The following is a 27146-nucleotide window of genomic DNA, read 5'->3' as shown; positions in this document are numbered from 1 at the left end:
CCGAGAGTCCCGTCTCCTAGTAACCAGCCGCTATCCCCTTTTCCAAGACTTTTTCCTTACTCCCTGGGGGCGGCGGCCGCACCTGAGTGGAATGCGCATGCGCGGGGCTCCATTCCCTCTGGCTGCCTTCAGTTAGCTCTGGGACACCTGCTGCTTTGCTGCCGCTCTTTTGTGCTATTTTCCCCAGGGATCGGGTACCATTCTGGACCCACGTTCAGTGAATTCGTTACTCCGCAGAGTTGCTCTTGGGCGCTGGGAGGGTGGTGCGCTCTCGGTCCGCAGTCAGGGGCCTGTTTGCGTGGAGCCTCCCGGGTCGGGTGCTGCTGCTTGCAGCCTCGGGGGAGAGACCGTCCTGTTGCGGTAAGCGCCCGCAGCTGGGGAGCCTGCGGACCCCGAGCCCCGTCCGCCAGGCACCATCCAGTCTGGGTTGAATCTGAGAGTGACAGAACTAGTGATGACAGCGCAGGTTCCTGACCGGTATGCCTTCTCCACAAGCCAGGCCTACTCCAAGTCCCCTTTGAAGAAAAACTGATCATGGTTAACAAAAAAAAGAAATATCGCTTGATATTTAATATTGTACAGATTCTGCTCCTGTTTAATACCGTTTAAATTTGTCCTCTCAAATAGGAGCCTTCAGTCTGGGAACACTCATTTAAGTTAACCAGGTGTAATATTATTTTTGGCCATCCAACTATGTTAATATTGACCACATTACCTAAAAATGAAGAAGGGGAAAAGAATGAGAATTGCATTATTCTGCCAAATTTTTGGAGCTCAGCTGGAAAAGAAATATTGTCCTTTAAACATTTCTTCATGTTTAACATGTTCCACTTTTCTTAAGTAACCCAAGGGCTTCTGAACTCTAAAGGTGGTTTTATCTCCCTGTCTTTTCCTACAGATGAAATAAACTAGGTTTTCATAGCTGTTCTCTGATGATCTTGATATAGTATTCGCCTGTGTCTTTCAAAAGTAATCTCACATTTCAAGAGACTAACGCTTCCTGTTTTTGCCAGGTGAGTACTCATTTTTTTCCCACAATGTATTTTGACAGGCATAAATAAATTTTATGTTAGAACGAATTTCACAGAAGTGCATTTAAATATGTGCCATATGTTTTTCCAGTCTCTGCTCTGATTTTTTTATGCCAGTACATTTTATTTGTTATTTGTGCCAGTACATTTTCTCATCTTTTCAGATATAATATACTTCGTAAGTATAGCTAGATACTAAAAAATTAAATCGTGTCCCTGTTATTTTAGATAAAGAAGTCAGAGGTCCCAAGAGATACATTTCCTGTGAAATATAATTATACCTAACTGATAAAATAAGTTACAAAGAAGCATGAGCTCTCAAAGACCATCCTGAAAAGTTATTTTAGGGAAAGCAAAGTATAATCTCATTTCCTCTTAAAATACTAAGATTATTTTGAATAAAATGTTCTCATGATCTAGCATTATTGAAAAGAAATGGGGAAAAATGTACAAACCTCAAAACTCTAAGATAGAGTTGAAGGCTTGTGGGGAGAAGGGGATTGTTAATACAGGTGGTAGGAAAGTACTCCCTTTAGGGAAAAAATTAGGGAGCGGCTGGGCCCGTGAGCCATGGCCGCTGAGCCTGCGCGTCCGGAGCCTGTGCTCCGCAACGGGAAAGGCCGCAATACTGAGAGACCCGCGTACCGCAAAAAAAAAAAAAAAAAAAAAAAAAAAGAATGTAGGGAAAAGATCATTTTAAAGCTAGACCAGGGCGTGAAGAGTTTCCTTTCTTTTCCTATCAAGGACTGTTGACTTCCTCCCTCAGCCCAAGAAAGTGAAAAATTTCCTCCCTCTGTGGAAACCCAAAGAGTGCTGAGTGCCCCCTCCTGCCCCACCTAATCCTTTTATAGCACCTGAGCTCTCTCCCTTGTAATAGATACTCCTGTGCAAGTCTGAGATCGGGTTTCTCCATTTCACAAACTTCGCTACAAAAACCTCTATTTCACCTTTTTTCTTCCTCGGTACCTCCCTGGTCCCCTTAAAAAAAAAGTATACACATGTTAAGCTGCTTTTTGCTGTTCTGCAGCTAACTGATGCTCTGTTCATTTTTTTTTTAATTGGATAGTTTGTACTGATATATTTTCAAGCTCACTGTTCTTTCCTTTGGCAGTGTTACTCCCATCCACGATATTTTTCATGTCCGATTTATATTTTTCATCTCTGGATTCCAGTTTGATTTTTTTTAAATGTCTTTCATTTCTCACTTCATCATGCCCATGCTTTGGGAAATATGGAATATATTTAAAATAGCTGTTGTGTACTAATTCTATCATCTGTCTCATTCTTGGCATTGTTTCTATTAACTGATTTTTTTCCTCCTGGTTATGCGTCACATTCTTCTGCTTGTTTTCATGCCTGGTGAGTTTTTATTGGCTGCCAGGTGTTGCAGATTTGACATTGTTGGGTGCTGGAGGTTTGGGTTTTGGTTTTTCTTTAAATATATTTAGGCTTTTTTCTGAGATGCAACAAGTTTACTTGGAAACAGTTTGATCCTTTAGAGCTGCCCTGTTGAAAATAGTAACCACTAGCTACATGTGGCTATTTGAATTTGTATTCATAAAATTAAATAAAATTTAAAGTTTAGTTCCTCATTTGTATTCTGTATATTTCAAATTCCAACATCCAGCTTGCATCGGTCGTTCTGTATTAGAATTCTCGCCTGCCAACATCCACACGTGGCTAGTGGCTACTATATTAGACAATCCATATAGGATATTTCCATCATTGCAAAAAGTCCTGTTGGACAGACCTGCTTTAGAAGCTTGCTTTTAAGCTTTGTTAGGTCCAAAATAGTCTTTATTTAGGGCTAATTTGACCCCATTACTGAGGCAATACCTTTCTGAGGACTCTATTCAATGACCAGTGTATTAAGAGTTCTTTCTACTCTGACTGGTGAGAACTCTATTCTTGGCCCTGTGTAGGCTCTAAGAACTATTCTGCCTTCTCCTTTTTGGTGTTATTTTCCCCAGGGCTCAATAGTTTTTTTACACACATACACTGATAAGTATTCAGCCAAAGAACTGTGGGGAATCTTCTGCAGACCTCTGGAGCTCGCTCTCTCACTGCACCTCTCCCCTCTCTCCACAAATTCTAGCCATCTTGGCCTCTGCAAACTCTGAAGTCTGTCTTCACAGTTCACTGAAGTGGCCAGAGTCAATTTGGATTCCCCTTCCTTGTGATGAAGCCTAAAATTTCCAGGCCCTGAGCACTCATAAGACTTAACCTTATCTCCTTTCTCTTAGGGATCACTCTCCTGTACTACCTATTGTCCAGTATCTAAAAACCATTGCTTCATGTGTTTTGTCTGTTTTTAAGATGTTTAAGGCATGAGGATAAATCTGGTCCATGTTACTCCATCCTGGACAGAAGCAGAAGTCAGCTATCTCCACTAATCATCCCCATCAGAAGTGGTTTGCAATTCAGAAATTGCTTCAGCCTGAGGGAACTGTCAGTGCCTGGGCCCTGAAGCAGAAGAGGTCCCCGAAGCATGTCCTGGAGGAACAGTAATGAGGTCATGGGGCGGGGGGCAGAGTGGAGAGGAGAAGAGCTTGGGATGACAGAATGTTACTGGTGTATCTGTTTCCTATTGCTGCTGTAACAGTTTGGCACAAATGTGGTAGCTTTAAGCAACACCAATTTATTATCTTACAGTCCTGGAGGTTAGAATCCAAAACGGATCTCACTGGGCTAATACTGAGATGTCAGCAGGGCTGCATTCCTTCTGGAGGTTCTAGGGGAGCATCTGTTTTCTTGCCTTTCCAGCTGCTACAGGCTGCCCGCTTTGCTTATTAGCTTGTGGTCCCCTTCTATCTTCAAAGCCAGCGATGGCCAGTCATCACTCTAACAGTGACATTCCTGTCTCTCCCTCAATTTTTCTTCTTTTTTCTTTTTTTGCTGCACTGAGTGGCTTCTGAAATCTTAGTTCCCCAACCAGGGATCGAACCCAGGCCCTTGGCAGTGAGAGTGCCAAGTCCTAACCACTGGACCGCCAGGGAGTTCCCCTCGCCCTCACTTATAAAGACCCTTGTGATTATATTCGTAGCCACCAATTAGCCCAGGGTTATCTCCCCACCTCAAGGTAGGTTGATTGGCAACCTTAATGCCCCCTTGCCATGTAACAGAACGTTCGCAGGTTGTGGGGATTAGGATATGGACTTCTTTGGGGACCATTCTTCTGCCTACCACAGCTGGAGACTTGTTAGGTAGAGAATTTGGCTTTACTCTGTGATGGGAAGTAACTAGAGTGTGTTGAGCAGAGGATGGATGTGATATGCCTTATGTTTTAAAAGGCCCATTCCAGATACAGTTAGAAGAACAAACAGTGGGGAGGCATAGGCAAGGGTAGAAACAGAAACAGGATTCACTGAAGGATTGGATGTGGAATGTGAGGTAGGAATTAAAAATTACTCCATCAGCAATGCACAAGGTTTCCTGCATTCTACTAAATATTCGGTGCTACCCACCTATCTGCCATTCAGATGGTAGCAAACTTGCATTTCTCTGATTTCTAATAAGTCTGAGCATTGCTTTATGCACACGTTATCTTTTGGGGATTCTCCAGTCGGTGAATTATGTCTCTGTATCCTTTGCCCATTTTTCTAATGGGTTTCCTTTTTCCTTGTTAATTCATAGTTGTTCTTGTTATATTATAACTATAAATCCCTTGTCAGCTTGGACAGCACATCTTCCAGTCCTTTCTCTGTCTTCTGAACTTTGTTTACAATTTCTTTTTTTATTTTAATTTTTGAATTTTATTTTATTTATTTTTTTATACAGCAGGTTCTTATTAGTCATCAGTTTCATACACATCAGTGTATACATGTCAATCCCAATCGCTCAATTCATCACACCACCACTGCCACCGCCGCGCCGCTTTCCCCCTTGGTGTCCATATGTTTGTTCTCTACATCTCTGTCTCAATTTCTGCCCTGCAAACCAGTTCACCTGTACCATATTTCTAGGTTCCACATATATGCGTTAATATACGATATTTGTTTTTCTCTTTCTGACTTACTTCACTCTGTATGACAGTCTCTAGATCCATCCACGTCTCAACAAATGACCCAATTTCGTTCCTTTTTATAGCTGAGTAATATTCCATTGTATATATGTACCACATCTTCTTTATCCATTCATCTGTTGATGGGCATTTAGGTTGCTTCCATGACCTGCCTATTGTAAATAGTGCTTCAATGAACATTGGGGTGCATGTGTCTTTTTGAATTATGGTTTTCTCTGGGTATATGCCCAGTAGTGGGATTGCTGGATCATATGGTAATTCTATTTTTAGTTTTTTAAGGAACATCCATACTGTTCTCCATAGTGGCTGTATCGATTTACATTCCCACCAACAGTGCAAGAGTGTTCCCTTTTCTCCACACCCTCTACAGCATTTGTTGTTTGTAGATTTCCTGATAATGCCCATTCTGACTGGTGTGAGGTGATACCTCATTGTAGTTTTGATTTGCATTTATCTAATAAGTAGTGATGTTGAGCAGCTTTTCATGTGCTTCTTGGCCATCTGTATGTCTTTTTGGAGACATGTCTATTTAGGTCTTCTGACCATTTTTGGATAGGTTGTTTGTTTTTTTAATATTGAGCTGTTTATATATTTTGGAGATTAATCCTTTGTCCGTTGATTCATTTGCAAATATTTTCTCCCATTCTGAGGGTTGTCTTTTCATCTTATTTATGGTTTCCTTTGCTGTGTAAAAGCTTTGAAGTTTCATTAGGTCCCATTTGTTTATTTTTTGTTTTTATTTCCATTACTCTAGGAGGTGGATCAAAAAAGATCTTGCTGTGATGTCAAAGAGTGTTCTTCCTATGTTTTCCTCTAAGAGTTTTATAGTGTCTGGTCTTACATTTAGGTCTCTAATCCATTTTGAGTTTATTTTTGTGTATGGTGTTATGGAGTGTTCTAATTTCATTCTTGTACATGTAGCTGTCCAGTTTTCCCAGCACCACTTATTTAAGAGACTATCTTTTCTCCATTGTATATCCTTGCCTCCTTTGTCATAGATTAGTTGACCATAGGAGCATGGGTTTATCTCTGGGCTTTCTATCCTGTTCCATTGATCTATATTTCTGTTTTTGTGCCAGTATCATATTGTCTTGATTACTGTAGCTTTGTAGTATAGTCTGAAGTCAGCTCCAGCTCAGTTTTTTTCCCTCAAGACTGATTTGGCTATTCAGGATCTTTTGTGTCTCCATACAAATTTTAAGATTTTTTGTTCTAGTTCCATAAAAAATGCCACTGGTAATTTGATAAGGATTGCATTGAATCTATAGATTGCTTTGGGTAGTATAGTCATTTTCACAATATTGATTCTTCCAATCCAAGAACATGGTATATCTCTCCATCTGTTGGTATCATCTTTAATTTCTTTCATCAGTGTCTTATAGTTTTCTGCATACAGGTCTTTTGTCTCACAAGGTAGGTTTATTCCTAGGTATTTTATTCTTTTTCTTGCAGTGGTAAATGGGAGTGTTTCCTTAATTTCTCTTTCAGATTTTTCATCATTAGTGTATAGGAATGCAAGAGATTTCTGTGCATTAATTTTGTATCCTGCAACTTTACCTAATCCATTGATTAGCTCTAGTAGCATCTTTAGGATTCTCTATGTATAGTATCATGTCATCTGCAAACAGTGGCAATTTTACTTCTTCTTTTCCAATTTGTATTCCTCTCATTTCTTTTTCTTCTCTGATTGCTGTGGCTAGGATGTCCAAAACTATGTTGAATCATAGTGAGAGTGGACATCCTTTTCTTGTTTCTGATCTTAGAGGAAATGCTTTCAGTTTTTCATTGAGAATGATGTTTGCTCTGGGTTTGTCATATACGGCCTTTATTATGTTGAGGTAGGTTCCCGCTATGCCCACTTTCTGGAGAGTTTTTATCAAAAATGGGTGTTGAATTTTGTCAAAAGCTTTTTCTGCATCTATTGAGATGAGCATATGGTCTTTATCCTTCAATTAGTTAATATGGTGTATCACACTGGTTGATTTGTATATATTGAAGAATCCTTGCATCCCTGGGATAAACCCCACTTGATCATGGTGTATGATCCTTTTAATGTACTGTTGGATTCTGTTTGCTAGTATTTTGTTGAGGATTTTTGCATCTATGTTCATCAGTGATATTGGTCTTTAATTTTCCTTTTATGTAGTGTCTTTGTCTGGTTTTGGTATCAGGGTGATGGTGGCCTCATGGAATGAGTTTGGGAATGTTCCTTCCTCCGCAATTTTTGGAAGAGTTTGAGAAGGATAGGTGTTAGCTCTTCTCTAAATGTTTGATAGAATTCACCTGTGAAGCCATCTGGTCCTGGACTTTTGTTTGTTGGAAGCTTTTTTTTTTTTTTTTTTTTTTTGCGGTATGCGGGCCTCTCACTGTTGTGACCTCTCCCATTGCGGAGCACAGGCTCCGGACGCGCAGACTCAGCGGCCATGGCTCAAGGGCCCAGCCACTCCGCGGCATGTGGGATATTCCTGGACCAGGGCACGAACCTGTGTACCCTTCATCAGTAGGCGGACTCTCAACCACTGAGCCACCAGGGAAGGCCCTGTGGCATATCTTAAAATCTGGTATGGCAAGTCTCTGTGCTTTTTGTGTGTGAATGTCCAAATTTATTTAGCTCTTTATAGATCTTTATTCTTCCATATGCATACAAGATTTCCTTTGAATGGCAACTGAAATACTAGGTCAAAGAGGCCCCCAATAGACTTCTTCTCCCTTCCTGTCCTCAAAATCCCAGAGAAGTTAAGGTGAGACTCATAGGGCCAAATCTAATCTATTGCATTTCATTCCTTCTCAGTCCCTCTGTTAGAGTGAAGTTTAATGTGCTAGTGGGTAATTATATACATTACCATTATTTTACCCTCTGTCAATTTCAAATGTGGTATGTTTTATAGTTTTGTTAGTATTTTCTTTTAAATTTTTTTTTAATTTGGTTGCACCACGTCTTAGTTGTGGCAGGCGGGCTCCTTAGTTGTGGCACATGGGCTCCTTAGTTGTGGCATATGAACTGTTAGTTGCAGCAAGCACGTGGGATCTAGTTCCCTGACCAGGGATCGAACCCAGGCCCCCCGCATTGGGAGTGTGGAGTCTTAACCACTGCACCACCAGGGAAGTCCCTTTAATTTTTTTTTAACTTTGTATTTTGAAAAAGTTTTAAACATATAGAAGTTTAGCAAAAATAATATACTGAAGAATTTTTTATCCTTTCCCACCTAGAGTCATTAACATTTTGCATATGTTACTTTCTCTCTGTATCTATCTCTCACTAGATAATTTGAAAGCAAGTTGTAGATATGATCCTTTACCCCTATGTCAGCATGTTATCTCCTGAGACCAAGGACATTCACTAATATAACCACAATACAATTATCCCAATCAGGGGATTTAACAGTGATGCAACATTATTATCTAATAAACCATCCATATTCAAATTGTCCAATTGTCCAAGAAATGGCCTTTGTAGTACATTTCCTCCACGTTCCAGCCCACCCCACCTCCCAATTCAGGATCATTGACTACATTTGGAAATCATGTCTCTTTAGTACCCTTTAATCTGGAGCAGTTCCTCAACTTCTCTTTGTCTTTCATACATTGACATTTCTGAGTACGGGTTATTTATTTTATATAATGTCTCTCAATTTGGGTTTATCTGATTGTTTCCTCATGATTAGATTCAACTTATGCTTTTTTTTTTTTTTTTTTTTTTTGCGGTACGTGGGCCTCTCACTGTTGTGGCCTCTCCCATTGCAGAGCACAGGCTCCGGACGCGCAGGCTCAGCAGCCATGGCTCACGGGCCCAGCCGCTCCGCGGCATGTGGGATCTTCCCGGAGCCGGGCACGAACCCGTGTCCCCTGCATCGGCAGGTGGACTCTCAACCACTGTGCCACCAGGGAAGCCCCAACTTATGCATTTTTGAGAGGAGTGTTTCCTTTTTAAATAATCAAAGAGGAGGAACCAAATAACAGAATAAACTCACTTTTACTCATTTGAAGGTAGTATTGGATATTCACTTGATGAGAAAAAAATTCATCTTCAATTTCCAAATCTAAGAAACAGGTATTTGTTATACTAACAACATTTGATTAACTACTATGTTTAGGATACTACTGTAGACCCTGGACTCTGTTCTGTTACAGATTAAACACTGATATTCAATCACGAATATGGATAAACAAGGTTTCAACATGATATCTTTAGAAATCTTCTGTCAGTAAATGATTAGGGCTTGATGGGGATGGAATTGTAAACTCATAAAAGATAACTCCAGTACCTAAATATTAAAGAAATACATTCTAAAAGGTGAGTAAGTGCTTTCATTCACAGCTGTGGAGTGGGTTCCAGATCTCAAGTTGCTGCTAGAGCTTCTTCAGTAGATCACTGTTCTGTAACAAGCTCTGGTCCCTTCTGCCATCCTGGTCAACTCTGCTTACCAAATTCCTGACCATCTTTCAAAGCCCAACCCTGACGTAGGCCCCCTCCTTTCACAACCTTTCCAAGCCCCTCCCGCCATGTTGCATGCTCATCTCTCTAAGCAGATTGGGCATTGGTAATAAAAGGTACTGTTTCTTTATTGGACATCTTTTTTTTTCTTTAGTTTTTTGTATTGTGGTAAAATACATGTAACATAAAATGTAGCATCTTAGCCATTCTTAGGTGTATAGTTCAGTGTATTAAATATATTCATAATTTTGTGCTGTCATCACCACCATTTATCTCCAGAACTCTTTTCATCTTGTAAAATTGAAAGTCTATACCCCTTAAACAACACCTCCCCATGGCAACCATCATTCTACTTTCTGTCTCTATGATTTTGACTTCTAGCTACCTCATGTAAGTAGAGTCATACAGTATTTGTCTTTATGAGTTATTTCACTTAGCATAATGTGTTCAAGGTTCATCACGTTGTAGCATATTGCAGAATTTCCTCCTTTTTAATGCTGAATATTTCATCATATTTATATACAACATTTTGCTTACCTATGATCCATCGTTGGACACTTGAGTTGCTTCCACATTTTAGCTATTGTGAATAATAGCTTATGTTATTTGTACATGGGTGTACAAATATGTCTTCAAGACCCAGAAGTTGGTTTGCTGGATCGTATGGTAATTCTATTTTTAATTATTTGAGGAACTGCCACACTGTTTTCCACAGTAGCTGTACCATTGAACATTCCCACCAATAGTGCATAAAGGTTTGAATTTCGGGCTTCCCTGGTGGCTCAGTGGTTAAGAATCCGCCTGCCAATGCAGGGGACACGGGTTCGAGCCCTGGTCTGGGAAGATCCCACATGCCGCGGAGCAACTAAGCCCATGCACCACAGCTCCTGAGCCTGTGCTCTAGAGCCCACAAGCCACAACTACTGAAGGCTGCGTGCCTAGAGCCTGTGCTCTGCAACAAGAGAAGCCACCACAATGAGAAGCCCGTGCAGCACAACGAAGAGTAGCCCCCACTCGCTGCAACTAGAGAAAGCCCGTGCGCAGCAATGAAGACCCAATGCAGCCAAAAATAATTAATTAATTTTTTTAAAAAAAGGTTTGAATTTCTCCACATCCTCAACAACACTTGTTATTTTCTGTTTTTTTTTTTTAATAGTAGCTATCCTAATGGTTGTGAGGCTGTATCTAATTGGTAGCTGTGATCTGAATTTCCCTAATTATTAGTGATGGTGGGCATTTTTTCATGTAATTGTTGGCCATTCATATATCTTCTCTGGAGAAATGGCTATTCAAGTCCTTTGCCAAATTTTGAATTGGATTATTTTGTTGTTGTTGAGATTCAGTTCTCTGTATATTCTGGGTATTAGTCCCTTATCATATATATGGTTTGCAAATATTTTCTCCTTCTGTGGGTTGCCTTTATAGTCTCGTGTCTATTAATGCACAAAATTTATATATTCTCATAAGTTCCAACTTGTCTATTTTTTCTTTTGTTGCCTCTGCCTTTGGTGGTGTATTCAAATCATTGCAAATCCATCAGGAAGATTTTGACTTATGTTTTCTTTTAAGAGTTAGAGCTTTAGGTCTTACATTTAGGTCTTTGATCCATCTTGCGTTAGTTTTTGTATATGGTATTAGGTAAGGGTCCAACTTCATTCTTCTGCGTGTGGATATCCAGTTTTCCCAGCACATTTTGTTGAAAAGGCTGCCCTTTCCCCCACTGAATGGTCTGAGCAGTCATAGGTCTATTCAGATTTTCGTTTCTTATCGACTTAGTCTTGGTAGGTTTTGCGTTTCTAGGAATTTGTTCATTCAGCTAGGATATCCAATTTGTTGGCATACAGTTGTTCATAGCACTCTCTTATAATACTTTTTATTTCTGTAGACTCAGTAGTAATGTCCCCTTTCATTTCTGATTTAGTAATTTGAGTTTTCTCAGTCCATCGAGGTAGTTTGTCAATTTTGTTGCTCTTTTCAAAAACTACTTTTGGTTTAATTGATTATCCTCTATTGCTTTTCTGTTCTCTACTGCATTTATCTCTGCTCTAGTCTTTATTGTTTCCTTCCTTCTGCTAGTAATGGGTTTAGTTTCTTCTTCTTTTTCTAGTTCATTAAGCTGTAAAGTTTGTTGATTTGAGATCTTTCTTGTTTTTTTAATGCAAGTATTTATAACTATAAATTCCCCCCTTAGTACTGATTTTGCTTCATCCCGTAAGTTTGATATGTTGTGTTTTTGTTTATATTCATCTCTAAGTATTTTTTAAAATGTCCCTTGTGATTTCTTTGATCCATTGGTTGTTTAAGAGTATACTGCTTAATTTCCACAAATATGTGAATTTTCCTGTTTTACTTCTGTTGTTGATTTCTGACTTCATCCCATTGTGGTCAGAGAAGATACTTTGTATGATATCCATACTTTGTATGATATCCATCTTTTTAAATCTACTGAGACTTAATTTGTGGCCTAACATATGGTCTATCCTGGAAAATGTCCCCTTGAGAAGAATATGTATCCTGTTGTTGTTGGGTTTTTTGTATTGCATGTGTTTGTTAGCTCTAGTCAGTTTATTGTGTGGTTTAAATCCTCTATTTCCTTACTTGTGTCCTGTCTGGTTGTTCTCTCCATTATTGACAGTTCAGTTTTGAAATCTCCAACTATTATTGTAGAACTGTCTATTTCTCCCTTCATTTCTGTCAGTTTTTCCTTCATTATTTTGATAGTGTATTATTACGTGTGTAAATGTTTACAGTTGTTTGGGCAGCTTTTTTTTTTTTCCCTAGAACACCTAGCAGAGTGTTTGGCCTTCAGTAATTATTTCTTTAATCCATTAATAATAAATTAAAAGTTTTTGATAATAAGAATGATAGGCAGGACTAAGTACAGAAGTTCTATTATTTTCTGCAAGGTGATGAAAGGTAACATCTAGTAAATTCCTTTTAATAAAAAGACTTTCGGAGAATCTGTAGAACCTGCAAACCCTTCCACAAAGAAAATGTAAACACTGAGAGGTGGAAGGCGATTTTACTTTATATTTTTGGCATCATCACCATGAAATTTCATTAAAACAAACATTGCCATGAAGTTAGTTGAAATTCCCGCTGTATTCACTTGTAACAATTTTTTCCCCAAGCAGTCAAGTTGAAGAAACGTCTCCACTACTTAAAGAGGGACCTGCAAACTATTTCTATTCAGCTGTCCCAATGGGATTTTCTCTTAGTAAATCTGCTACTCAGGTATCTGCTATGCGTATGGATTCAAAAGTGGATGATCACTTAATGCAAGGCACTGAGAAAAGCAAATTGGAACCAGTGACTCAGTTATTTCAAAACACCAAGAAAATAAGATTAGAAGACACAAACCAAGAAAACTTTACAAGGAGCAAAGATACTGGCACAGGATCTCTTTCGGAGAAAGCCTTGGGTTCAGTGGTGTATGTTAAAGAAAGTGATGGAATAGAAATGATAGATGTGGAATGAAGTTATTTGTGTATGTTACCAAAGAAACCAAAAATTGGTTTTGACTAAGAGGGCCTGTTGAATGAGAATGTAACCTTATTATGAAAACCTAACAAAATGAAGGAAGACGATTGCTTATTTTTCACTATTTATGAATCACTGTAGATTGCACTTTTTGATGATACATATTCAGAAAAGTTGCTTTAGAGAGAAGAAGCTTTCCAAAATTCAAAGAAGATTTCTCTGGTATTACATTCTGTCCTTGTCAAAAAATCAGAGTTTTTGTGTAACAGTATTTAAATGGCACCAAAACATTTTAATTATAATGTATTTCTCTAACAAGTGATCAAAAACCCAAAAAAACAGTGCCCAAACAATTTGACATCAGTATTTCACATGATTTCTGCTGTACTGATTTTGTATGTTGAAATTCCAGTTAGGGATTTTGCTTTAGAATACTTTATCTTCTTGCATTTTTTCATGTCTGTTCTGTTAAAGATCACTGGCAGCTAAACTCAAAGACCAGTAAATTACATACCTTGAGAAGCATTTCACATTTCAAATAATCCTTTTAAAACTTTTTTTTCACCCACGTGGAATTCATTTCAGAGTTCACAAAACCGTTTTTTCTAAGTGTAATAATTTATCTTGCGGATGTTACCATTTTATACCACCAATATTTAATATAATAAAACAGCCTAGTTGTTAAAAAAAATTCTTGTTTTGTATATATCAGTTTGCCATTCTTATTAAAACATCTACTAGTTTGAAACAGCAGTATTGTCCCAAGTAATGTAAGCTGAAGTTAAAAACCATTTGTGTCTGGACAAACAGTGACCTATAAATATTTCTATTATGTATGGTTTGAACATTTTCCTGTACTTTAATATTTACTGGTGATCTCTAATGCTCAATTGAGTAATCTCCTTAATATTCATAAAGGAAAAAGGCATATTCAAACAGGAAAAGGCATCTTCTTTTAGGAGAAGAAATATTTTGTAAATCAGAAAAAAACCAAACAGATGTCACGTATTTGTAGAGTTAAAAAAAAAAAAAAATTGAATGGGATGTAAGCCACTAAGATAATGCTCTTTATCATTTATAGAATATAATTCTTTGGGAGAGAAAAAATACACAAATCATTCATTTGTTCACCTAGCCCGGCACTGTGCTTGGTGCTCAGGATACAGTGGTGAATAAATTACCACTACCTTCATAGTGCTTACTGTCTGTCTACCAGGGAAGGTAGAACGTCAGACAGTAATTATATGATACAAATTGTGATGTGCCATGAAGAAAAAGTTAAATTTCAGAGAGACAGAAGAGGAGACATAACACATACGCTTGATTTTTTTTTTTTTTTTTTTTTTTTTGCGGTACGCGGGCATCTCACTGTTGCGGCCTCTCCCGTTGCGGAGCACAGGCTCCGGATGTGCAGGCTCAGTGGCCATGGCTCATGGGCCCAGCCGCTCCGCGGCATGTGGGATCTTCCCAGACCGGGGCACGAACCCGTGTCCCCTGCATCGGCAGGCGGACTCTCAACCACTGCACCACCAGGGAAGCCCTACACTTGATTTTTAATTGTGGGAACTAGGAAGGCTTCTCTGAGGACGTGACATGTATAGCTTTTGCAGGGACATGGTTGTCCAAGTGAGGTGATGGTGATGGTCGAGGTATATCGAGAAGGGGACAGAGTCCAGGTGAAGTTTGGCAGGGCAGACTGATGGTCTTAAAGTGGGAAATGAGGAAAATGAAAGGATTTCTAGTAAAAAAAAACAAAAACAGAAAAAAAAAGCTAGATGCATGGAGGTTCCCTGGGGGAAAGAGCTTGGGAGCATGGGTTTTGGGCATACCTGTTTCTAAGGCAGACAGTCCTATGTATGGAATGAAAAAATACAAATTGTGAAGTTGTATACAGAATGGTATCTAAAGCTATGGGAACGAAAGAGGTTGCTTATGGTGGATGTATAGTGTGAGATAAAGCAACTACAACACTTAGGAGCTGGGCAGCACAGGGGGAGCTGGCTAAGGGGACTGAAGAGTTGGCAGAGTTGGTGGAGCTGGTCAGCGCATGGGGAGCTGGCTAAGGGGACTGAAGAGTTGGCAGAGTTGGTGGAGCTGGTCAACGCAGGGGGAGCTGGCTAAGGGGACTGAAGAGTTGGCAGAGTTGGTGGAAAACCAAGACAGGATAGTGTCAAGATTGCCCACAGAAGTCTTTAAGGTGGAGGCAGTCAACTGAAATGGTAGATGAGGACCTGAAAGGTCCACTGGATCTAGCAACATGAATGGCACTAGTGACCTTAGCAAAACCACTTTTTTCTTTAATAGGGACTTGGCTCAAATATTTACAGACTGGTTTTTCACCTCCATGAATGTCCAACAGGACATTTGATAGTGTGTTGGACACTGAATTTGGGATGTCCTTCATTGTATGTGATGCCCCAGGCATTGCAGGATGTCAAATGTTGTAGCACAATCCAGTCATTGAGATGATAGCAAATGCAAGCATTAATTACTCTGACTGAGAACTATTGCTGCTAAGACATCAGAGAATTGGAATCCCCAAATCCAAGCGAAGCCATAGTTTTAGCAGCACACCTGGGAATGGAAATCCACAAATACTTCCTGGAAGGGGTAGAATGGAATAAGTTTAATCAGAACAACAGCCTCACTTAGGTGTTTATTTGTTTTATGGAAGAATTCTACAAGAAGAATCCTCAAGTGAACATTTTTCAGAGTTCTACCGTTGTTTCTGATGAGAAACTTTCCATATAAAAATAATATAGTTCAGGAGAAATAAGGATGTTAGGAGACCTTAGATTCAACATACCTATAAGACCTATAATACATGCATTGGTATTGCATCTAATGGTGTTGTCATTGATGCCAGTAATAATAGTTATCATTTACTGAGCTGTTGTGTAACTGGCTTAGTTGAGATTCCCTAGGAGCTACCTGAGACAAGGACCCAGATGCACATGATTTTTGAGAGTGTGCTCTTTAAGGTAAGCCTGTGAGGGAGTCAGGGAAGCAGAAGGAATCAACGAAGAATGAGCACTCAGATAAATTCATGGCCTGACTCACAGGGTGCTCTGGAGGGATCATACTGCAGAGTTGTCCCACTTTGAGGCAAGGGGTGGGACTATTGCAGCGCTAGGCCAGTCAGGCATCGGTTGCCACCTCCAAGCCAAAGTGGGGAGGCTGGTGGGCAGGGATGCAGGGTGAATCACTCTGGTGTGCCTGTGCCTGCTAGCTCCTTCATTCACACCAGCTGGAGAATGGATGATGAATTAAGGGTAAAGGGGACCTGGGTGGGGTGCTCACAGTCTTTACTACAATGCCAGACACCTAACATATATTATTTTCCTTTTATTTTGAAACAATCTCAAATTTACAGCAAAGTTGCAAGCATGGTACAAAGGCCTTTCCCTCTCCTCCCAACCATTTGAGAGTAAGTAGCTGACCTAATTCTCTGTCATCCCTGAATAGTTTTTTAATGATTTAAAGAATTTTATTATTTTTAAAATAAACTTTAAAAATTGATATATAATTGACATATGCCATTATATTAGTTCCAGGTGTGCAACATAATGATTTCGTATATACTGCAAAGTGATCACTGTAAGAAGTTAACATCTATCAACACATAGTTATTTTTTTTCCTTGCGATGAGAACTTTTAAGATATATTCACTTAGCAACTTTCAAGTATACAGTACGGTATTTTTATAGTCACCATGCTGTACATTTACATATCCAGGACTTACTTATCTTATAACTGGAAGTTTGTACATTTTGATCATCTTCACCCATTTTGCTCACCCTGCAAAAAGCACTTTTGATGGAACACCAGGACAGAATCCATATTGGAGTCGGTTAAAAAACGAATGGGAAGTGAGGAAGTGGATACTGGATGTGTAGCAACTCCACAAAGAAGCTCAACTCTGAAGGGGAGTAGACAGCATGAGAGATGGAAGATGAGATGGAGGTCGTGTTTGAGTGTCAGCAGAAGAAGGATCCAGTGGAGAAGCTGAAGAAGTAGGAGAGGGGTTAAGATAACCACAGGGTGGAAGTCTAGGAGCAGGGAGGACGGATCCATTCTTGAAAAACACTTCGGTAGGAAATTAGGGGGGGGAAAATTGTACCACCTCAGATTCCAGAGAAATGGAATTTAGAAAGATGTACTATAAGCAAAGGGCAAGAGAATTGCGTGGCTCTTTTTAATGATAACTTGGAAAACTACTGGGACTAACTGCACAGAATCCATTCCCACCTGCATAATCCAAGAAAGACTAATTAGAGTGACTTCAAGAGGGTAATAGTAAATAAATAAGGAGCCACTGTGTCTTTATCGTAGCTTTATATGGAGCCCTGGTCATTGTATCGGCATCACCAAATTGTGAACACTGGATGCTTCTTACTCCAAGATGCAAGTCTTGATGGTTTCTATTCTAAGCCAAAAGAGAGATTGATTTCTGTGGAAGCCTGAAACAGATGACCACAAATTCTTTGGGCTCCTCTCATCAAGAGGTGGGGTCCATTTCTCCACCCCTTGACTCTGGGCTGCCTTTGCTGGTGCTTTGGTCAACAGAATGTGGCCAAAGTGCTCCTTCCAAGGCTAGCGCTGAACGGAGGTGCCCCATCAGCCAGCCAGCACCAGCCGCCAAAGGCGTGAATAAGGCCGTCCTGGACCTCCCCGCTCAGCCAACCTGTGCTGAATGAAGGAAGCCACGTGAGCAAGCCTTGACCATATAAAGGTTAGAATAAATCGTTGTGTTAAGCCACTGGCGTTTGAGGCAGTTTGTTACGCAGCTATAGTTACTTGGAACTTTGCCTGACGGGGGAATTTCCCATCTGGCTAAGCCACAAGGATTTTCTTGCCAGCTGCACCGAGGCACACCCCGAGTGGTAACGTTCATTGCGCTCAGTGTGTTTGTTCTCCGACCCACTCCTTCCTACATGTCCCTGTATTGGGAATACCAGCGTTTATTCCTTTAAATGCCATTTATCTTTTAAAACCGATTTTAGTTTCGTTCCCTTCCAAGTGGAGTTGCCTGCCCTTTGGACTATGAGACGTGCAAAGCCCCGCGCAATGCCTGGATGTTCAGTAAAGAACATCCGACCCGACTGCTCTGGGTACCAGGCGGGCTCCCCTCCAGACTGACTCAACCCCGCTCCTACCTGTTCCCCGCTAACGCTCTGGGCTGTCACGCGGGGAACCTCCATCTGCCCTGGGGCTCTAGGACTTTCGATATTATTGATACTATTATTCGGACGTGGGCGGCGTCCCTGCCTCTCCTCTGGCTCGGCGCCAGCTCAGCCGGTCGTAAAGACCCTCCAGAACCCCCGGCCCCGCCCCTACGCAGCGCTTCCGGTGCCCCGCCCCCCGCGGGCCGGGGCGGCGGGCGGGGCGGCTGCGTGCGCAGCAGGACGGGACTCCGGGTCGCACGCGTCCTTCCCACACGGGCCCGCGCGCTGCTTGACCGCGACCGGAAGCCTCAGGTGCGTGAAACCGGAGGCGTGGCAAGGCGGGGCGGGGCAGGCAGCGTGGGCCCCCGAGGTCAGGCAGCGGGCGGGAACCTGAGACCCTGGGGCGGTGCGCACGGCTGGCGCTGCAGGCCCTGAAGTGTCCTGTCAGAGCTTGGGAAGACGTAGCTCCACGGTTAGGAACGGATTATCCGCAACACGGGAGGGTCAAAAAATTAGACATGTTGGGTGCCAGCCCCGTGCGCGCCCACCGAGAACCAAAAAGGCGAAATCAAACAGGCACACGGCTGTCCTGAGACTGGATAAGTTATGTACTAAGACAGGTGGCAAGATGGCAAGATAAAACTTGGGGGGGATTTTTTGAAGGAGCTGGGCCTGCCTAGGAGGGTAGGTGAGATCCTGTTATTTTTTGCTTTCTGTTCGATGATGGAGAAGCAGGTTTGGTAAATTCAAAGTGGTGGTAGCTAAGTGTCCCTCCCAGAACATGGAAATATGATTGTCCTCTGATTAAAAAACGATAAAAAATTAATAATTAAAAGGTAAGAGTAGAGATATGCAAAGTTAAAGAGACAAAATTTTATCAGGCCTTCAGAACTTGACAGTATCCTGACAACTAAAAAAAGACAGTACATCATGCAGCTGGCGGTCTGATCTGTTTTTGAAGCATGGAGTAAAAGAGAGGTGCGCCTGACCGGATGACTCCAGGCCTCCTCTGGGAGAGACAGGGTGTCCTGGCGTTAACAGTGGGGTCTCTCCAGAGCCCAGGAGCTTAGAGGCGCTTTCCTCAAGGCTCATTCCACCAGACATTGAAGTCATATAACTCCATCCTTTTGTCCGGATTCAGTATTCACCAAGCAAACTTATGATGAGAGAGTAGTTGGACAGGCCGATCTGAATATCCGGTTGATAGCCTATAGTTCTCTTTGTAAATTAATAAATTGGCATTCAGGTTTTCTCAGACATCCCTGGGTTCCCACTTTTTCTCACTCTTTGTGTGATTCTTTCTTGTCCTACGAGGCTCAGTAGGAAATGTTACCTCTTCACAGGGTCCTATTTGTTTGTGTGTTCAGGTGCCTAGAACAGTTTCTGGCACATAGTAGGCACTTAGCCTAACTCCCTCGACTTTCAGTCTGCTTTTTTTTTTTTAATTGGAGTATAGTTGCTTTACAGTGTTGTGTTAGTCTATGCTGTACAGAAAAGTGAATCAGCTATACGTATACATATATCCCCTCTTTTTTGGATTTCCTTCCCATTTAGGTCACCAAAGAGCATTGAGTAGAGTTCCCTGTGCTATACAGTTGGTTCTCATTAGTTATCTGTTTTATACATAGTAGTGTATATATGTCAGTCCCAATCTATCCCACCCCCCTCTTTCCCCCTTGGTGTGTCCATATGTTTGTTCTCTACATCTCTGTTGCTATTTCTGCTTTGCAAATAAGGTCATCTGTACCATTTTTCTAGATTCCACATATATATGTTAATATACGATATTTGTTTTTCTCTTTCTGACTTAGTCTGCTTTTTTGGTCACTTTTTTGATGAAGCCTAGCCTGACAACCCTATGTGAAATTGCAGCCTGGGGACTTCCCTGGCAGTTCAGTGGTTAAGGCTTGGTGCTTCCACTGCAGGGGGCATGGGTTCGATCCCTTGTAGGGGAACAAAGATCCCGCATGCCTCGTGGCCAAAATAAATGAATAAATAAATAAATTAATAATAAATTAAATTAAATAGCAGCCCAGTTCCTCTCACATACACATTTCCTTTGTTCCCTTTCCTTTTTCATATGGTCCTCATCACCTTCCTTGATTTGGTTCACTGATGAATCCCAAGTGCCAAGAACAATGCCTGTTGCGTAGTAGATGCAAGATCTCTTGAATTAATATCTTTACTGTGTTTCACTCACACCGTATCCACAATGCCTGGATGAATACAGATATTTTGATCACTATTAATACATTAGTTGGATCAATTCTGGAGCCCTTAGTTACCATCTCTTCAGCTCTGTGCCATTGGCTGCTGGTAGCCAAAGACTCTTAAGTCCAATGCAGTCAAAACGGACCAGTTATCTTCACCCTGTATCTCCTCTTCCTATGAAATCTGTCCTAGGAAATGTCACCTCTTTCCACCCATTTCCCAGGCCAGAAGTCAGGGTATGCATAAAATTAATAAAAGAGCTAACATCCTGTGTACTTTCTATGTGCCGGGCACTCTTATAAGCACTTTACATGTATTAGTTCATTTAATCCTGATATGAGTCCTGTCAGTTACCCACATATTACAGATAAGGGATCTGCGGCACAGAAAAGTCAATTAATCTGCCTTAGCTGGGAAGAGACAGAGTTGGGATTTGAATGCTGGCTTGTAATCATACCATAAAGGACCCTTGACTTCTTTCTCTCACCCTCACTGAACCAATTACCAGATATCAAGATTCTCCCTGCTTAAATCTCTAGGCGATGTCTCTGAAGTGTAAATCTGTAAAACTCTTCAGCACCTGCTCATCACCCTCAGGGTGAAGTTCAAGTATTTAACATGGATTTTTTTTTTTATTTAGGCCCGAGGCTTGTGGGATCTTAGTTCCCGGACCAGGGATCAAACCCGTGCCCCCTGCAGTGAAAGCACAGAGTCCTAACCACTGGACCGCCAGGGAAGTCCCTAACTGGATTTTAAGTCTCTTCATAATCTGATCTCTACTTCTGCCTCCTTATCTCTTGCAGCTCCCCATTCCTGCACTCTTAAATACCAGCCAATTTAGTTAAATTCTTCGAATTCTTTGAATGGGTCTTCTTCTCCAAGCTACTGTACTTTGTTGGGATACTTTTCCTTACCCCTTCTATGTCTCAACTTCAATGTCACTTCCAATGATGAGAGGGTTAAATGGCCTTCTAATGTACTTACCCTGTCATAGCACTTATGACACCATATTTTTTTTTTTGTGGTACGTGGGCCTCTCACTGTTGTGGCCTCTCCCGTTGCAGAGCACAGGCTCCGGACGCACAGGCTCAGCGGCCATGGCTCATGGGCCCAGCCGCTCCGCGGCATGTGGGATCTTTCCGGACCGGGGCACGAACCCATGTCCCCTGCTTCGGCAGGTGGACTCCCAACCACTGCGCCACCAGGGAAGCCCTGACACTGTATTTTAATTATCACCTTCCTTGCTTTTTAGTGTCTCCCACTAGATAGTGAGTTCCTTGAAGGCAAGGACCAGTCTGTGACCTTAATGTCCTCATGTCCATCCCTTCTCAGTGTCTGCTACCCTCGTTCAGGCCCTCATTATCTCTAACTGGGACAACTGCATGGGTCGGTTAAACCGTCTCCCTGCCCCTAGTCTATCTGTTTTTAATCCATGCTCAACACTGCCAGCAGAAGCAGTTTTGTATAATGGCTGACTTAACACTTTCCTACTTAAAACACCTCACTAGATCCAGCTGCTTTTAGAAAAAGGCCAGATGCTTTAGAATTACATGAATTTGTCTCCTCCCCTTCTTTATTCTACCTTGTGCCTAGTAGGCACTCCATAAACATTTGTTTAGTGAAGGAGGGACTGATATCAAATTTGGTCAAACAGAACCAAGAACAAAGAGTTTAACCAAAGAAACGGCATCTGGCTGCAGAGGCTTCCTAGGACAGCACAGCCAAAGGTTTCAGTGGAGCTGGAAGACTGGTAGTGGAACTCCTTTGAGGAGGGAGTCCCCAAGACATGCCTTACTGTTGGAGGACTCTCTGTCTTTGCATTTGCCTGGAACATGCTACTCCCATCAACGTGGTAAAAACCATCAGATTTCGAGACTCAGTTCAAGTATCCCTTCCTCTGTTACACCTCTCCTGACCTTTCTAGATAGAAAGAGTGTAAATTGGTTCAGCTTTTCTGTAGCATAACTTATCAAGATATATCAAGAGTGATGAAAATACGAAGACTTGTTACCCTAGGAATTGTGCATCTAGGATGTAACTACAAGAGAATGGGGCCTAGTTCTGGGCTTCAATAACCCAGTCCTTCCCAGGTCTTTAACCTAAAGGAAAATTATGACCATTCTAAGAAACGAAATCGGAATAGAATGGTTTCTTTACAACCATAACCAGTCAAAATACTTCATTATTACAGCTAGTATTTTCAGCCTTTTCATCAGCACTGCTAACACAAATAATGTGTAAAGTGTCAAAACATAATAAAATTGTTCCTAGCCTTTCTATTTAACCTTGCTACTCTGACCACCTCTCCCCTGACTTCAGGGGGTCCATCCTAATTTAATATTGATCTAAATAAAACAGGCTGCCAGTAAACATGTATCTCAAAATTAAATAGGAATTATTTTTAAACTACTACAAGGACATAATTAAAGCTTTCCAGACAGATGTTCATGAGTACATTGTTGATAACATAGAAAAACTAGAGACAGTCTAAACTTACAAACTAAGAGACTGGTTGAGTAAACGGTGGTGTATCTTGACAATGGAATGTAACACGACATTAAAACCGATGTAAAAATAGGTTTAACATTGAATGAAATAAGAGTATCATTCCACTTTTGGTGGGGAAAAGTGTGTGTGTGTATTTTACACATGCACATAAAAAAATGGGTACACACTAAAGTGTTAATTGGGATTATCTCCGGGTGGTCATGTTATGGTTTCTTTTATTTTGCTCTTTTTGCTTGTCTGTATTTTCTCATTTTTCTCAAATAATGTGTATTACCTGTGAATTCAAAATAATTTGTTTGTCTCTGAGATATATTACATAATGTATTTTCAGCTTTATTATTGGAAAAATCTGTGCCCTTATTCCATTTCAACTAAAACAATTTGAGGTTTGTATCATTTATTTCCTTTGAGTACTCTGTTGTACAATTTTTGCTAAAGACTAATGATAAGGCTAAAAGGCAAGAAAAGCAACCAGACCGGATACTTAAATAAGTTTGGATTAAATAACCAAGAACTGATAGCTACAAACTAGAATTTAATTTTCTTTTTCTCCATCATTAATTTGTTTGTCTTCCATTTTTAAAAGCATGCTGATCCCATTTTCAATGAAGAATTGCTTCCAGTTACTTTGTAACCTCAAGGTCCCAGCAGCTGGTTTTAAAGACACAGTTAAAAGTGGGCTAATTTTACAGTCAGTTTCCAATGATGTTTACCAAAACCTGGCTGTAGAAGACTGGATCCATGACCATATGAATCTAGAAGCCAAGCCGGTTCTTTTCTTTTGGAGGAATTCTCCCTCTGTTGTAATTGGTCGGCATCAGAACCCTTGGCAGGAATGTAACCTGAATCTGATGAGAGAAGGAGGTGTAAAACTAGCTCGGAGGAGAAGTGGAGGAGGAACAGTCTACCATGATATGGGTAACATCAACTTGACTTTTTTTACAACCAAAAAAAAGTACGATAGGATGGAAAATCTAAAATTAGTTGTTAAAGCTCTGAAGGCTGTCCAGCCGCAGCTGGATGTGCGGGCTACCAAAAGGTTTGACCTTTTACTTGATGGACAGTTTAAAATCTCAGGAACAGCTTCCAGGATTGGCCAGACCGCTGCTTATCACCACTGCACTTTGCTATGCAGTACCGATGGGACCTTCTTGTCATCTTTGTTGAAGAGCCCTTACCAAGGGGTCAGGAGTACTGCCACTGCGAGCACACCTGCCTTAGTAAAAAATCTTATGGAAAAAGATCCCACCCTGACCTGCGAAGTAGTGATAAATGCTATTGCCACAGAGTATGCTACATCTCATCAAATCGATAATCACATTCACCTAATAAACCCAACAGACGAGACGCTGTTTCCTGGAATAAACAGCAGAGCCAAAGAACTACAGACCTGGGAGTGGATATATGGCAAAACTCCAAAGTTCAGTGTAAACACTTCCTTCAATGTGTTATATGAACATTCACACTTGGAAATTAAAGTATTCATAGACATAAAGAATGGAAGAATTGAAATCTGTAATATTGAAGCACCTGACCATTGGTTGCCGCTGGAAATACGTGACAAGTTAAATTCAGGTTTTATTGGTAGTAAATTTTGCCCAATTGAAACGACTATGCTTACAAGTATATTACATAGAACATGTCCAGAAGATGATGAACTACACAGTAAATGGAATATGCTCTGTGAAAAAATTAAGGGAATAATGTGATTCCAAGTAAATTTCTTAATATTGACAGTTTCAATGACAGAATTAAAAATGTTTACAGTACATTGTCTGTCTCTTAAAATAAAAAAGATCTAGTCTCCTTCAGTAACTTCTCCCTATTTGAAATTGTCTATCACCTATCCTAGTCCATATTTTCCATTGATGTCTAAGATCCTCTCTGTCTTTATTGATTTTAATACCTGGCTGCATTTGTATTTCACCTCCTTCCTCTGTTACCATCTTGGGGTTGTATACCATATGGGACACTCTGACCTCAGAGTCCGTTCTCTTTCTTACCTCTAGGGAATATAACCCCAGCTTCTTGCCACCTCTGATACCTTAAACTCTAAAATTCTCCCGTTTCATTGTTTCCTTATCCTTCCGTCCTCTCCCATTAAATCAAGCTTATTGCACTTTTCTAAGCCAATAACTTTTCCTCAGTCTCTTGCTTCAATTCCATTTCTTACCAGCATTCTCATTTGTTTCTCTTGACCTATCATAGCTACCCTTTTTTTTTTTTTTCCAACAATTGATTTCCACTCTTATACCCAGATGGCAGGCAATGCTAGAAGAAAATTCACATAGTTTTCAACTTGTATTTCTTTGTTCTGTTGGTACCAGATTCGACTCACCCGTTGACTCCCCCTCATTCTTCAGAGGCCTTATTCGTAAATGTTCCCACTCTTCCTAAGCTCAGAATTCCATTACTCTTAATCTGGTCACAAACCTTGATTTATAATTTGAGAGTGGAGGCTTTCAGAAATGAGCTCCTTCAGCGCCCCCGTGTTCTCTACTTCAACTTTTCTCATTTCATTCAATCTCAAAGAATTGGCTCGAGAATTGGCTGGTGGCTTTTTCCTCTCCAGCCTGTTTGTGCTTTGTATTGTACTATCAGTTATTTATCTCCTTTATCTTGCCTAACTCTCTCTCGACTTTTACTGGATCTTTAGCCTTAGTGAATAGACACGCTCATGTCTCCCCTTTCCCGAAGACTCCTGCTCAAGGCTTTACTCTGTTTATCTCCATCACTTCATTGTCAGACTTCTTCAAAGGGTACCACCACTGCCAACCATTTCCTGTCTCTACAGTTCACTCACATACTCCTCTTATTTCTATAGTAGTTCCTACATGTTTATTGAGTGCTTACTCTGTGCCAAGGACTTTGCTAGTTGTTGGATGTTCATGGTGAGTGAAAGCGACATGCTCACTGAGCTTAAGAACTGACAGTTTAGAGCAGTGGTTTCAAACTTTTTAAAAACTGGAGTACAAAATGTATTTTATATTGTGCACCAGCACACACATATGTTGCCTATACCTAACAAGTTTCACAATACGATGCTTATCCTTTACTACTTACTTATCTGATATTTTATATTCAATTTTATTTCTTTTAAAAATTGACTTTATGACCCATTAATAGGTCAAGACTTGAGTTTTTTAAAACTAGGGAAAGAAATCAGTAAATGCTTACAAAATGAGAAAAGTATGAAAGAAAAGTCCAGGCAGTTAGACAATACGGGCTCCCTAGCTAGAGTGATCAGGGACCTGACATTGAAGCTGAGCCCTGAGGAATGAGAAGTGGAGCAGGGAGGAGAGTAATCCGGATTCACCGGTTATCTATTGCTACATAACAAACCACTCCAAAACTTGGTAGCTTAAAACAACAACAGTCATTTATTCAGTCCAAGATCAAGGTGACAGCAGGTTTGGTTTCTTCTTTTTTTTTTTTTTTTTTTACATCTTTATTGGAGTATAATTGCTTTACAATGGTGTGTTAGTTTCTGCTTTATAACAAAGTGAGTCAGTTATACATATATGTATGTTCCCATATCTCTTCCCTCTTGCGTCTCCCTCCCTCCCACCCTCCTTATCCCACCCCTCCAGGCGGTCACAAAGCACCGAGCTGATCTCCCAGTGCTATGTGGCTGCTTCCCACTAGCTATCTACCTTACATTTGGTAGTGTATATATGTCCATGCCTCTCTCTCGCTTTGTCACAGCTTACCCTTCCCCCTCATCATATCCTCAAGTCCAGTCTCTAGTAGGTCTGTGTCTTTATTCCTGTCTTACCCCTAGGTTCTTGCAGCTCTATTTATAATAGCCCAGAGATGGAAACAACCTAAGTGTCCATCATCAGATGAATGGACAAAGAAGATGTGGCACATATATACAATGGAATATTACTCAGCCATAAAAAGAAATTGAGCTATTTGTAATGAGGTGGATAGACCTAGAGTCTGTCATACAGAGTGAAGTAAGTCAGAAAGAGAAAGATAAATACCGTATGCTAATACATATATATGGAATTTAAGAAAAAATAAAGTCATCTTCTTTTTTTAAAAAATTATTTTTTAATTTGGCCACACCTGGCAGCTTGTGGGATCCTAGCTTCCTGACCAGGAATTGAACCTGGGCCCCAACAGTGAAAGCACCAAGTCCTAACCACTGGACCGACAGGGAATTCCCAGGTTTGATTTCTTCTGAGGCCTGTCTCCTTGGCTTACAGGTGGCATCTTCTTGCTATGCCCTCACATAGTCTTTCCTCTGTGTGCGTATCTGTGTCCAGATGTCCATTTCTTATAAGGACACC

At 40.7% G+C, this 27146-nt stretch overlaps 2 protein-coding genes across 7 annotated transcripts; both read left to right on the top strand.

The window, feature by feature from the left end:
• Window positions 1-337: 337 nt before the first annotated feature.
• On the top strand, window positions 338-13673 carry C14H2orf15 (chromosome 14 C2orf15 homolog). 3 transcript variants are annotated; one of them, XM_067704208.1, is made up of 3 exons: window positions 338-360; window positions 899-1013; window positions 12619-13673. In XM_067704208.1, exon 3 carries the CDS (start codon window positions 12689-12691, stop codon window positions 12962-12964), a length of 276 nt encoding a protein of 91 aa, XP_067560309.1. In that variant the 5' UTR covers window positions 338-360; window positions 899-1013; window positions 12619-12688; the 3' UTR covers window positions 12965-13673. The 3 variants fall into 3 exon arrangements, with proteins under 3 accessions (XP_067560309.1, XP_067560308.1, XP_067560307.1); XM_067704207.1 differs by lacking the exon at window positions 338-360 and adding an exon at window positions 456-477; XM_067704206.1 differs by lacking the exon at window positions 338-360 and having other exon boundaries at window positions 898-1013; window positions 12622-13673.
• Window positions 913-24662, top strand: LIPT1 (lipoyltransferase 1). Of its 4 annotated transcripts, none has more exons than XM_067704202.1 (2): window positions 913-1013; window positions 23438-24662. In XM_067704202.1, exon 2 carries the CDS (start codon window positions 23439-23441, stop codon window positions 24558-24560), a length of 1122 nt encoding a protein of 373 aa, XP_067560303.1. In that variant the 5' UTR covers window positions 913-1013; window position 23438; the 3' UTR covers window positions 24561-24662. The 4 variants fall into 4 exon arrangements, with proteins under 4 accessions (XP_067560303.1, XP_067560302.1, XP_067560300.1 ...); XM_067704201.1 differs by lacking the exon at window positions 913-1013 and adding an exon at window positions 17808-17850 and having other exon boundaries at window positions 20984-24662; XM_067704199.1 differs by lacking the exon at window positions 913-1013 and adding an exon at window positions 18312-18444.
• The last annotated feature ends 2484 nt before the right edge of the window (window positions 24663-27146 follow it).

The sequence above is a fragment of the Pseudorca crassidens genome, chromosome 14 (genome assembly GCF_039906515.1).
Source record: "Pseudorca crassidens isolate mPseCra1 chromosome 14, mPseCra1.hap1, whole genome shotgun sequence".
NCBI lineage: Eukaryota > Metazoa > Chordata > Mammalia > Artiodactyla > Delphinidae > Pseudorca > Pseudorca crassidens.
Note: the sequence above shows the minus strand (reverse complement) of the source record. Positions and strands in the feature narration are given on the sequence as shown.